Raw genomic sequence first — 14,612 nt, forward strand, 5'->3', positions numbered from 1 at the left:
CTGTGCTGAGATTTGGGAACCATCACTAACCTCCAGTGGAACTCCTCCAGATGTGCCAGGCTTAAAAGTCCCTCACTGTTCCCTTCTCACCAGCTATGGAACACCTTTTCTTAAACTGTCCATGAGCAACAAGGCCATTTGGGAACAACATGAAGCATAGGTTGGCATCATTTGGTGTGGGATAATTCCAAACCCAAATCCAGAGTTGGCACTGTCTGCCACTGTGGTTATTACAAAGTAATTTTGAATTTAGTGCCATACAGGAGACGCTCATGCTCCTCTGTTTTTAATACAGTATTTTATGAAATTTTAAATGAATGCCATAAGTATATAGTTATATTCCCAGATGGATCTAAAGATAAGGATTCCCTTAACTACTCTAATATTTTCCCCTGATCATGTCATCAAGACCCCGTTACCTCAACACTTCATTGTGTTCAACCCTGAGTTATACGTGATCTTGAGGGCTTTGGAGCAGATGGAATGTGCTGCAGCTGCTAAATTACTAATCTGATGCAATTCCTTGAGTGCCCTTAACTCTCTACAACACTTGTACCCAGCAGATAAAGTAGGTGTAACTATCCAGAATGCTCTTCTCCACCTACAAAGACTGGGGAAGGAGATACCTTTTTTTCTGCTTACCAGGGTACATAGTTGTTAATTGAAACAAAATGGTAGATGTAGCAGCCAAGGAGGTGTTTCATGATATTCAGATAGTTCAATGCACCATACCCCTACAGGATCTTACCTCATTGTTGAGTTACATCGTCATTCAAAGATGCGAAGAAGAGTGGGTGGAAATCATACACAGTAAGCTGCATCTAGTAAAGTCAACAGCTCAGCCATGTCGTATCTCGTTCCAGTCATGCAGACAGGATGAAGTCCTTCCTACTCATCTTCTCATAGGACACAGCCCGATGATGCATGGCTTCTTGCTGTGGAGGGAGGACCCTCCAATGTTCGGTCGTTGTGGTGTGCAGATCACAAAGTGTGCTACAGTTTAATTGACTGTGTTTTATGTTCAGACAAGGGGGCATCAAGTAATCTACCTACAGATTTGCCCTCTGTTTTAACTGACAAAGACAATGAATGTGATATGGCTTTTGAGGTTCCATAAAATATTCAACTTTTTCCTAAAATTTTAGGGAGAAATTTTTAATATGTTACGCGTATGGCTCGCTCGTCTACATTTTCTGTACATTATCAGCCAGCCACATATTCCCGTATAAATTTTTTAGCTTTCCTATTGTATTACTTACATTTTAATTGACAATTTTGGAACCTCTGACCTTTGTGCAATTGTGCGGGTGACCATGTGAGGTTGGGAGGAAGTGAGTGCAATTTTGTGTCAGATGGCCTCTTACTTCTTTTATAACATTTGTTTTTACTAATTTTCATAAAGGTGCCTCTAAACAAAACCCCCTACCCCCCCCTACCCCCCCCCCCTACCCCCCCCTACCCCCCCAAACACACACACTTAAACACACAGTTCCTTATTCTTGGTGTGGTTTGCACTTTTCACTTGCTGCTGAGAATGATTTTGTGCTCCTTTTCATGAGTTGTGATTGAATTATAGTCTCAGCACAGAAATTTATCAACTGCAAGAAAATGTAGCAAATTTATGGAGCTCAACCACGTGGTCTAAGCTGAATGTAAACAATGAGATTCTTAGTTCTAGAAATTTTACTAATAGTATAGAAATGTGCCAGAGCTGTAAAACTAGGATCGTGTATGACAATCAGAAATGCATTTCATATTGTATCATTAACAATGTGACTGAAAAATATAAGATAAAATTGGATAACAGGGTGAAAATGTGCAAAAGTATACCTTCACCACCAGCAGAAAATGTTCACTGCATGGAGAATGACAAACGAATGTTACTGCAAAAGAACAACTATCAAAGGAATCATGAGTGTAAAATGTAAAATAATGTTTCACCTTAGCTGTGCAAAAGCAGGCCAAAGAAAAAAATGCTGCTGAGTTTAAAGTGCTGCATCCCGAAACTAAGCCTACAAGAAAGAAGCAAAGAAGAAATCATTTCTGTACTAACTAAAGATGTACAAATGTGGCAAGACAAATACGGAAAGCTACAACTGTCAAAAATGCACACTATTCACCAGGATAGTGCAACAAATTATAGTGTAATTTCAGCAGACAAGATGAACTATATCATTACTAATATCAAAAATAGTTCTGGTTAGGTAAACAGTTCAGACATACAGTGATGAGAAAAAGAAAACAGGTTGCATTAATTGATACTATGAAACATATTGAGCTTCAAAATTAACACAAGAAAAAGGACATATGAAAATGAAATTCTCCAGTTTTCAATGAAGATGCACAAGCATCTGCCTGAGATTCTAAAAGTCATAACACTGTACAGTCCCTGTATGTCAAGATACAAAAAAGTTACAAGAAATTTATTAGTCTTTGCTGACAGTCATGGTCATGGGGCTGCTACTTGGATCAGAGACACAAAAGCTGGAAAACAACAGCCTTTGTTAAGCCTGATGCTCCAATGTCTGAAATAGGAATATGATCAATCTGCCTGAAGCCAGTAATTTAACTCATAATGATTTTATTGTGTTATTTGGAGGAGCAAATAAAACCTTAACAGCCACTAACAAATTAAAAAAGTGTTTAGGGCATGTGACTCACACAAATGTCCTGTTGATGACTATTCCACACTGATATGACCTACTACCTTCATGGTTGTATGTAAACAAAGAGATAAGTACTGCAAACGTACTTCTCGAAAATGTGCACACAATATGAAAACGTAGAAACTATTGACCTCAGTGGTATAGGACATAGATTTCACACTACATATGGACTATACTTAAATGGCCTAGGGAAGCAGTTGGTGGTGGTAAAAATAAGATGTGCCATCAACAAATCGGAGATATGATAGACAGTATCAATGAAAACAGATCCATATCCACATCTTCTCCGTTCACCAAAACATCAGTCATCTCCCTCTTATACAAAAATGATCCACAGTTCATTGGAAAAAAAGATTCGAACTCCAACAACTCAGAAGAAGATTCCAGGCTCCCAAATACATGGACAAATCCTTAACAAGCAAAAATGAGGTTAGTGGTGTAACTCTAATATTAATGTAAAAATCAGTACTGATAATCAAATAAATTGCAGCAACAAAGGTCTTTTTGTTTGCAATCAAAATATTCAGTCAGTAACAAACAAAATATAGATGTAGAGATTTTACTAACTTCAGAACTCCACTTTATATGTTCTGTGCATTACAGAGCACTGGCTAAATATTGATAAAATTGTCTCTTTTTCTATACCGGGGTACATATTAGCAAATTATTTATGTAGAACCAGTTATAAACATGGAGGCACTGTAATTTTCATCTCTATGGTCTAAAATATAAATTTATTAATAAGTTTCAGCATCTCATTGCGGAAAGGGACTTTGAGCTGGCACTCATTGAAGTCACTGAGGCAAATACATTTGTAGCATGTTTTTATTGCTTCCAAAATGGAAATTTTAAGTCATTCCTAAATAAGCTTAAATATGTACTAAACAGGCCAAGAAAGCAACACAACATTTGGGGGCTTCAACATTGATTTTCTTGGAACCAGCACATGTAAAGAGCTACTTCTCAACTTCACAGATACTTTCTACTTGAAATAGACCCATAACAACCTCAAGAATAATTACAAAAACTACTTCCCCTGCTCTTATCAGATATTTGTGAATACAAACTGTACTGCAAAATGTTTCACCTTAGCTGTCAAAAGCAGACGTAAGAAAAAATGCTGCTGTGTTTAAAGTATTGCATGCCCTTAGGGAACGCTAATATTAATGTAAGAATCAGGACTGGTTAGTACTGTTCAAGCAGTTATCCTCCAAAGCTACTCGGTGGCCACCCAGAACTACAAAAGAACTGTAACAGAAGAAGCAAATAATATAGAATTCCCTATTCTCAGGAGAAGTTTTACAAATAAATGACACCAACAAAAACTTCCAGAAATTCTCTAGCTTCTTCAGTGATTCTGAAATTGCATTCCCTCTCAAAATAGAACTTATAAGAGGCACAACTCCAAAAGCAAAGAGGTGGATAACAACAGGTATCAAAATCTTAAGTGTAAGGCAAAGAGAATTACTAGATACAGGAAAAACAGTAACATAACCCTGCTTCCGAACAGCTACATAAAAAAAAAAAAAAAAAGGCCAACCATGAGAACAAGAGTAACTGATACACAATGCATCCCAAACTCTTTCAGATATCACACATAATAGTCAATGGCAAAACAGATACTAGAAAGAAACTGAAAAACAAAGTGCAATCATGTTGTTCTTCAATCTACACTCCTGGAAATTGAAATAAGAACACCGTGAATTCATTGTCCCAGGAAGGGGAAACTTTATTGACACATTCCTGGGGTCAGATACATCACATGATCACACTGACAGAACCACAGGCACATAGACACAGGCAACAGAGCATGCACAATGTCGGCACTAGTACAGTGTATATCCACCTTTCGCAGCAATGCAGGCTGCTATTCTCCCATGGAGACGATCGTAGAGATGCTGGATGTAGTCCTGTGGAACGGCTTGCCATGCCATTTCCACCTGGTGCCTCAGTTGGACCAGCGTTCGTGCTGGACGTGCAGACCGCGTGAGACGACGCTTCATCCAGTCCCAAACATGCTCAATGGGGGAAAGATCCGGAGATCTTGCTGGCCAGGGTAGTTGACTTACACCTTCTAGAGCACGTTGGGTGGCACGGGATACATGCGGACGTGCATTGTCCTGTTGGAACAGCAAGTTCCCTTGCCGGTCTAGGAATGGTAGAACGATGGGTTCGATGACGGTTTGGATGTACCGTGCACTATTCAGTGTCCCCTCGACGATCACCAGTGGTGTACGGCCAGTGTAGGAGATCGCTCCCCACACCATGATGCCGGGTGTTGGCCCTGTGTGCCTCGGTCATATGCAGTCCTGATTGTGGCGCTCACCTGCACGGCACCAAACACGCATACGACCATCATTGGCACCAAGGCAGAAGCGACTCTCATCGCTGAAGACGACACGTCTCCATTCGTCCCTCCATTCACGCCTGTCGCAACACCACTGGAGGCGGGCTGCACGATGTTGGGGCGTGAGCGGAAGACGGCCTAACGGTGTGCGGGACCGTAGCCCAGCTTCATGGAGACGGTTGCGAATGGTCCTCGCCGATACCCCAGGAGCAACAGTGTTCCTAATTTGCTGGGAAGTGGCGGTGCGGTCCCCTTCGGCACTGCGTAGGATCCTACGGTCTTGGCATGCATCCGTGCGTCGCTGCGGTCCGGTCCCAGGTCGACGGGCACGTGCACCTTCCACCGACCACTGGCGACAACATCGATGTACAGTGGAGACCTCACGCCTCACGTGTTGAGCAATTCGGCGGTACGTCCACCCGGCCTCCCGCATGCCCACTATACGCCCTCGCTCAAAGTCCGTCAACTGCACATACAGTTCACGTCCACGCTGTCGCGGCATGCTACCAGTGTTAAAGACTGCGAAGGAGCTCCGTATGCCGCGGCAAACTGGCTGACACTGACTGCGGCGGTGCACAAATGCTGCGCAGCTAGCGCCATTCGACGGCCAACACCGCGGTTCCTGGTGTGTCCGCTGTGCCGTGCGTGTGATCATTGCTTGTACAGCCCTCTCGCAGTGTCCGGAGCAAGTATGGTGGGTCTGACACACCGGTGTCAATGTGTTCTTTTTTCCATTTCCAGGAGTGTATATTTGTGGAACAAGTCCAGAAGAAATCATCTGTGTTGCATCAACTCTAAGAAAGTGTCATCTGGAATTGATGGTATTCCCGATTGCATCACAAAGCAATGTACTACAAGCAATTCACTGCCTCTTTCAGATATAGTCAATTCATCTTTTTGGAAAATCACATTTCCAGACTGTTTAAAAACTGATAAAGTGGCCCCTATTCAAGAAAGGAGATAAATCAAATATAGAAAACGATAGACCAGTTGCCTTATTATCAGGCATTAGAAAATCACATAAAAACTAATGTGTAATATGTTAATGAAATTTTTAGGAAAAAAAAAATTTCACTGATACTCAGCATGAATCCAGGAAAATAAATCAACAACTACTGCCATCTATGATTTATATACAATGCCCTGCAAACAGTGAACAAAACACAAAGTGGTGCCACTGGCATTTTTTAGACTTAAGTAAAGCCTTTGACATAGTGGAACACAACATAATGTTAGACAAGCTCCAAGCTTGTGGTATTAAAGTGAGTGCTATAAAGTTGTTTACATTGTGCTTAACATACAGGAAACAGAAAATACAAATGAAACATTAACTAAAGGAAAATACTAGGATATATTTCTCAGATGCAGAAATCATAAAAAAGGAGGCCCTCAGGGATCCATTCTTAGGCCTATCCTTTTTTCTTATGTAAAGAATTTAGACCTAAACATGGAATCACAAAGAAATACTTTTTTGCAGATGATGCAAGCATCCTTATTGCAGGAAACATCCCAGAACAGCTACAAGCAGCTGTAAATAAAACTACAGCACAGTTAAATACATGGTTCAAGGTGAATAAACTACTGATAAATACAAAAAAACAGCATTCCTAAATTTCTGTTTCAAAGGAGATGCAAGCAACACCAGTTTGACAATAAACTCCAACAAAAATGTCATCTTCCCTGGGAGCAAAGCAGCTCTTTACCATCCTCCACCCCTTCCCTGCTCTCCTTTTCCCTCCCTGTCCCAGCCTCCTCTTTACCCCCAGCACCCAGACTGCTTCTGCCACGATACATCGCTGCTTGCAGTCTGCCTCAGCAGCCACAGACTGTAATCATGTGTGTGTGTGAGTTGCATTGTGTGAATGTTTGTGCATGTTGACTATTTCAGATGAAGGCCTTTTTAGCCAAATGCTTGCTTGTTTGATGGTCTTTTTGTTGTGTCTGTCAGCAACTCAATATCTCCACTGTACAGTGAGTAGCAATCTATCCTTTTCATAATATTGTCATTATTCCATCCTGGACTTTCCATTGTTTGAATACTAAATAAAATATGTTATAGTCTATGTTTACTCTCTATTAAATCAAGTTTTAGCACTGTCCAAACTGCCGACTTTGCTCAATTTGATAGCATCCTACTGTATGGTATTATATTCTGGGGTAATACACCATCTGTTTCACTCATTTTCCTAACAGGAAAAAAAACTGTAAGAGCAATGCAACAAGCTCAACAAACATATTCGTGCAAATACCTCTTTCAAAAGTCGTCAGTCCCCAATACTAGATATATATAAGTATGTTAAAAAGAACTTAAAAGACATAAATGGAAATTTTAATATCCATGAGTCATATACAAGTCAAGTCAAAATTTCATGTATAGTCAGTAAGGACATCACCCTACAAAACTTCCATAATAACCAGTGGTATACAGGTTTACAGTAAACTGCACATAGGTAAAAATAATATCTTCATTCACACTCTTCTGTAAAACCCTAAGGGCATTCTTCTTAGATCATCACTGCTATTCATTTGAAGGATTTTTATAACATTTGAGGTACAAGAGACTTGAAATAAGACAGTACAGCTATTGCAAGTAGTGGAAGCTAAAATTTATGTATCTTCTGAAATAATACTGTGTGTGTCACTGTATTGTTTTGTGTTTGTTCTGTGTCCCACAATCTAGAACGATTTTTTGGATGAGTAAGTAAATAAACATTACAAATGTTGCATCTTACAATAGACCCGTCCAGCACACTGTTACTGTTAAATTGTTTAACAATAGCATGCATTCTCCCAATACTCCTTTAGGATTTCAGCATCTTGGATGCAGACAACAAGGAAACATTAAACCACAAGCCTCACAAGCTTCCACTGTATGTGAAGTACTGAACATGAAACAACTACTGCTAATGCAGCAGTCACATGCACACTGCAAACAATCAGAAGTCAACAATTATTAGAAGTGAATTGCTTAAGTAGTTGGCCCTACAGGATATTAGTAATTTTTGACATTTATTCACATAACTAATAGAGATGGACATACATTTTTGCTTCATTTGATGTTTTTAGCAGTTGATTTACTAACTGTTTTTAACCATTTCATCGATTTTACCTTATTTTGGGTTTCATTTTAGTTTAGTTTGTTATTCGTGATGATGTGAGAATAGTGTCTTACATTACCAAATTACACATCTTTCTTCATTGTACATCAGATCTGAAAAAATTATTGCTGAAAGTAATATGTTGTCTTTTAATTTACTAATGGAGATAAATCACTTGAAATAAAAGAATATTCCCAAATATCCTACTTGAGAATGAAAATGGTGTAGAAGGGAAGTAGGATGAGTAGGTGGCAGCAGGCGAGCTTTTAGACTTATAAGTACTACCCACACGAGGGCATCCAATAAGGCTGAAGATCACTGGAAGGGGTGTATGAACATTTCAGGCAAAAAACCTAAAATGTAAGCCTATCATCAATGACATGAGAAGTTATTCAAAGGCCCTTTCAAGGAATGGTGTCATTTACTGTGAGGAAGTAGTCACATAGAAAGGTACTCAACTGGAAAGCAGCCTGAGAGATAAACGATTGTGTTGTAATTCACAACATAAAAACACGAGACACCATTTCCAGAACATTCACACAGTACAACATGAACTGCAGAGATGGTGGAAATGCCATGTGGTAGACAAAACATGACAGTTCAGTAAACATAGTGAGAAGCATGCAGAGTCAGAACAGAATGAGAGCAATCACAGGGTGACTACACCACACATAGACAGCAAGTTGCATGTGGTGCTGGGCTGCGTCTATGCAGTTGTCAAGCACTGATGCACAGCCACGGTGGCATCCCCTAACACCCGTGCTCTGCAATAGCGGACATGGAGTGGCTGTTGTCTCTTATGAGCTTGTCTTGTGGCAACAGCCGATGTCAGAGATGTCGTCCAGTGCCCGATGCTTAGGTGGTAGCTCGGTGGTTTACCATATCCATTCTCCCATGGGGAAGTGGTGAGTGGTGTGTCAATGAAGTGACCCTTGCCCAATTGGACACTTGTGCAGCTCTCTGAATCAAGCTGCCATTGTTGGAAGCATGGACAACTTCTCCAGCACAACCAGCTCTCAGTTGGTATGAATGGGGGCGTACAGCCAGAAGGACCCTGTCCAATGACACAGCCATAGTTGTAGTGGCACCAGTGCTGGTAGTGGAAACCACACCATGTCTACATATGGTCTCAGCATGGAAGGAGACACCAACAGAAGGGTGTCGCCATCAGGTCTGGTACAGCACCCGGTACACCATCTGGCACTTGTTCACCACAAGCATCCTGCAAATAGAGGGTGATGAAGATAGGGTTGATTGGCTTGGCAAACAAGGTGGAGAAACTTGGGGCAGGAACAGTTCAGCAGTCCAGGAGTGGGAGAGTAGGGAGCAGATGGTTTTCTGGAGACACTTCTCCCTTATCAGCATTGACTGGTAGGAGCTGAAAAGAAAAGAAAAGAAAAGAAAAGAGATATTCATTCATGGGAGCATCAGCCACATACTTCTTCATTTGTGTTCTAAAACTTCACACTAGCCATTTGGTCTTATCTTTCGACTAAGGGTGAAATGGCGGAGGCAGCAGGTGGTGAATGCAATTTCTGCAGCAGAAATTGTGAAAAGCTTGGGAATGAAATTGTGTTGTGGCTCATTGTCCAATGCCATCATGAGAGGAAGTCTTTTAATGGTGAAGATTCTGCTGAGCACTGCAACCATAGCCTCTGTACTTGACAGTTGACAGTTGACCATGTACAGAAAATTGAAGTATGCATTGAGGACAATCAGCCAGGTGATATCCAAGAAGAGGCCCATAAAATCGACATGAACCTGCTTCCATGGGTATGAGGGTGTTGGACAGGGAGAGAATATCTGGCATGGAGCTGCCTGTTGTCATTAACATTGTTGGCAGGTGTGAATCAGATGTTCGATCTGCCAGTCTATACCCAGCCAGTACATTTGGGGCTAGGTGAGCATTTTGGTATGAGGGCTGCCCCCAGTGACCTTGGTGTAGGAGCCATAAGATTTATGGATGTAGAGGTTCCAGATGGACTACAATGAGAGACCGATCCTGATCCACCAGGATTAACTGGTGATGAAGATTGAAGTTATGTCGCAATGGGTTGGAAACGTAACTGAGAATGTGATCTGGCCAATCCTGTTGGATGTACCACCGCACCTGCTGCAAGGTGGTGTCCTTGGCCATGGCCACAGCCAGACAGGTCCCCATGACAAGAAAAGTCTTGATTGCCTGTTAAGCCTAAACATCCAGTTATAAACACGAAATCTTGTTTTGGTCAAATTCTGGGTCAGGGTCCAGTGGAAGATGGGACACAGTGTCTGCGTTAGCATGTTAAGTGAGTATCGTGAAAGTGATTTCATAATTGTACCTGTTGAGGAAAAGTGACCAGTCCGGGGTTGGGCAGTCTGCTCAGGCACTTTGGCACATGATTGGAAATGCAAATCGTGGCTTGTAATCTGTAATAATGTGGAACTTTGTAGCATGTAGAAAAACATGGAATTTCTTTAGCACCAAAATAATCATAAGTGCTTCTTTTTCAGTTTGCAAATACCTCTTCTGCGTGGCACTGAGCGTCTGTGACACAAATACAGTCAGATGTTCAGAGCCATCCACATCTCTATGCGCCAGGGTGGCCCTCTGGCCACATTCAGGAGTGTCCATTGCCACCAACAACTATTTCCCGGGTTGAAATGTGACAAGATAATGGGGCGACAAAAGGGCCTGGTTCAGTGTCTGAAATGCCTGGTCACATGCCTTCAACCATACAAAGGGACCACTCTTCTTATGCAGGTTGCTGAGTGGCTATGCAATCGAATACCATGGCTGAGATAAATTTCCCATAATGGGTAACCTTTTTCAAAAAATGACTGCAGCTCCTTCAAATTTGTGGTGCAATGATGTCTTTCACCAGTTTCTGCCTGGGCTTAATATTGTTGCAGAAGGTAATGTTCCTACATGTTCCACTAATAATTCAGAAAAGGAGAGATTTCTCGAGATTGCATTTGAGACCCACAAACAGGAGGGTGTGGAACAGCCACCACAAGTTCGCTAAGTGTTCTGCTGTTGTGGTCCCTGTCACCACTATGTCATCCAGATAATTAATGCAGTCTGGAACATCCAGTTGCAGTTGCTTAAGAAATCTTTGAAAAGTATCTGGGGCATTAGCCACCCCGAAAACTAAGCATTTGAACCTATATGATCTGTGTGGCATGTTGACACCAAGGCCTTCTGTGATTCTTTAGCCAGGAATAGTTGCAAGCAAGCTTTCAAAAAATGTTGGCCTCCCATGAGTGCAAAGAAAAGCTCACTGGGTTTCAGAATGGGATACATGTTGATCTCAGAAACGGAAACGACTCTAACCTTAAAGTCTCCACATAGGCACAGCTTCTCCAACATTTGTTTGTACTATAACCCACGGCATCCCCACTCACTTGCAGGTGTGGGTTTAGTGACATTCACTGCTTCCAATCTGTCCAATACAGCCTTGACAGTACCCTGCAGTGTGAGGTGCACTGGCCAACCATGAAAGCGTGCCAAAGCCTTTAATGGGATCTGTTCCGTAAAGTTCTTTGCTTTGCCCAGCTGTCCAGAGAAAATCTCAGTGAACACCTGACTAGGGGTTTCCAATTCCTGAAACATTATTTGTTCCAAGATCAGGTGAACCTAGCTGAAAAGGCATCAAGGCCAAAGAGATTCTCTGTATCTATGCTGTGGACCACAAGAAATGCGAGGTGTCATACAACAGATTTGTACTTTGCTGCGATCATGATTTGTCATTTGAGTGGAATGTTTTATTTGTTATATGCCATTAAGAAGTGCACTGTGGAGTGACGGGGTAAATCACCCAACATGAGATACATTTAAAAATTCAACAGGGACGTGGAGGCACTAGTGGCAATCTGTAGTCGAACATGTTTACTGCACAATGTGAACGTGCTGGGATGCGAGATTCAGACAAGATTACATTAATGTGCATTAGTTCCTGATGAGGTGAGTGTTTCTCATCCTTAATGATGCAAAATTCCCATACTTCCAGCATACCTCACACTGTTTCTATCTGTTGGAGCAGTCTTCTCGGACATGTGTTCAAAAACAGTCCGGACACGACAAAAACGAGTGTCAATCAGGGGCCCAAGACTTCTTTCCTTGTTTAAAAGACAGAGATAGAGGGCAGATGGTGTTTGTGCAGTAGCATTGCTGCACTGGTTGCATTGGTCAGAGTGAACCCCTCTTTCAGGTCTGACGTGATGGTCGCTATCTCGTCCCAAAACTCTAACCGATGGCCTGGGAAACTTTGAAAGATTGAGGCCACTTTAAAACATCATCCATAGAAGGAGCTTTGTGACACACCTTGTTATCTGGAGCCGCTCAAACAAATCCACCCTAATCATCTCTTCTGCATATGATTCTGCAAGAGGCACAAAACTAAATTTCATACTGAGTCACTGCAGTTCAACCACCTATGTGCAGTATGACTGGTTAGGCTGTTTATGACACTGGTAAAACTCCACGTGGGATGCAATGACATGGCAATGGTGGTAAAAGTAGGTAATTAATAAAGTACACAATTTGTCAAAATTCAGGTGCACTGAATTCGTGAGAAGGGGCAGTTTGCATAAAAGCTGATACATACTAGGTGAGATTCATAACAGGAAAAGTGATTTGATCACAGCTGGATCCATCGCCTGGAATGTGGTGAAAAGTTGCTGGAGGCGTTTTTTGTATGCCACTCATTCCTCCACTGACTTGGCATGTGGTAGGAATGGTGTTGGATTCGCAGCTGCCTGCCAGAAGAGCAATGCGCACAACAAGGGTTCACTACATTTCTGTCCCCCTAACTGTTGCTGGAGGAACTGTTGAAACTTGACTTCCATTGACAAATCTGATAAACTAGCTTGTGGTGCAGACTCCATGATTCAAAACAAACATGAAAAAATGCCCACAATGGTTGCCAATTTTTTTTAAACTCTCAACATAAAAACATGAGGAGCCACTTCCAGAACAAGTATATTTAACGTTCATACGGTGCAATGTGAATCACAGAGACAATGTTGGTAATGCCACATGGCAGATAAATACACAACAGTTGAGTAAACGTAGTGAATAGTGAGTGGAGTCAGAACAGAATCAGAGTGATCGCTGGACGACGATTGCATACACAGCTGCGAGTTTGAGGTGGTACTCAGCTGTGCCTTCACAGTTGTCACGCAATGTTGCTTAGCCATTGTGTCACCCCCTAGCGACCAAGCTCTGCAATAGTGAATGCAGAGTAGCACCCATCTCTTGCACACCTGTCTTGTGGCAACAGCCGATGTCAGAGATGTCACCAGTGGCTGACATCTAGGTGGTAGCTCGATGGTATATAATATATTACTTTACACTAATCTATTGAAAAAGTGTAAAAGAAGGCTGGAACTGTACGGATGAAATATTAATGATATTTGTATTTAAATTATTGCTTTCTGACACAGTTGTGGCAACTTTTCTTTTGGTGGAGGAAGTGAAAAGGAGGTCTCCCTTCTTGGCTTAAGGTGTCCGTCTTTATTTTCCACCCATAATTAATAGTTAGTGGCCATTTACCATTGGTGTCCTATGCCCATGGTGTAAGAGGATATAGATGTATACAACACCTATAAACTTTTCAAAATAATTTCCATTAGCTCACAGGCCAGGAAAACAGGGGACAGTCATATTATGATTATAGACACTCCATCAGTTATAGTGTGTTCTTTTGCAACCTTTTAGTTGCTGTTTACTTCATCAGTTCTTATAAACCTATAAAAGGGTTCATATCTTCTTACAGATGTTCATACTTCAAACCGCTTGGAATTAGTAAGAAGTTTGCGTGGATGTGGAGCTCATCACAGTCTTATAGGCATACTAAATCATTGTCATACTGGCTGTGGGAGCAGGTTATTGCGAGCCTCCATTCTGCAACCACCTTTTCTTCTTCCGACAATTACAACCCGCCTGGAGGCTGTGAAAGAGATTGTTGAAACACCTGATCTTCTCAATAGTTTACAGGTAGGTATGTGGTTTAATATTTGTCTTCTAGTACATCTGTTTCATTATCTTGATCTCATTTCTAAGTAAATTCAGAATTGTTCAGTTCCAGAAAACGTGCCACCTAATTCTCTCAAATGCTTATAAGCCTGTAATGTTCTGCCGAGTCTGCAGTTTTCAGGCATTATTCATAATCAAATTATCATTTGGCTTATTAGCATCTGATATTATGCTCTGAAACTGAAATGACCTGGATGGAAAACATGTAACTAAAGAACAATAGTAACCAGTCAACCTGCTATGCTGAAACTATGCTGTCAGACGGGATGCTCTTTCTCTCTCTCTCTCTCTCTCTCTCTCTGTGTGTGTGTGTGTGTGTGTGTGTGTGTGTGTGTGTGTGTGTGTGTGTGTGTGCAAGTGAGTGGTGTTAGCTATCTCCAAAGAAGGACCATTGTCTGAAAGCTAAGGTGCATTTTCACTGTTGACTTACTCATCACTTCAACTATTGGGTGAGTGGTTATTTTATACTTCTGGCACTTTTTAAT

General features: G+C 41.5%; 1 protein-coding gene across 1 annotated transcript in view; it reads left to right on the top strand.

Moving 5' to 3' along the window:
- LOC126175988 (mutS protein homolog 4-like) overlaps positions 1–14,612 on the top strand; it is a 256,389-nt gene that overhangs the window by 54,842 nt on the left and 186,935 nt on the right. The window contains exon 7 of the mRNA XM_049923100.1: positions 13,868–14,088. Coding sequence (XP_049779057.1) covers positions 13,868–14,088 — 221 coding nt within the window. The remainder of the gene's footprint in view (positions 1–13,867; positions 14,089–14,612) is intronic.

The sequence above is a fragment of the Schistocerca cancellata genome, chromosome 1, assembly GCF_023864275.1.
Source record: "Schistocerca cancellata isolate TAMUIC-IGC-003103 chromosome 1, iqSchCanc2.1, whole genome shotgun sequence".
NCBI lineage: Eukaryota > Metazoa > Arthropoda > Insecta > Orthoptera > Acrididae > Schistocerca > Schistocerca cancellata.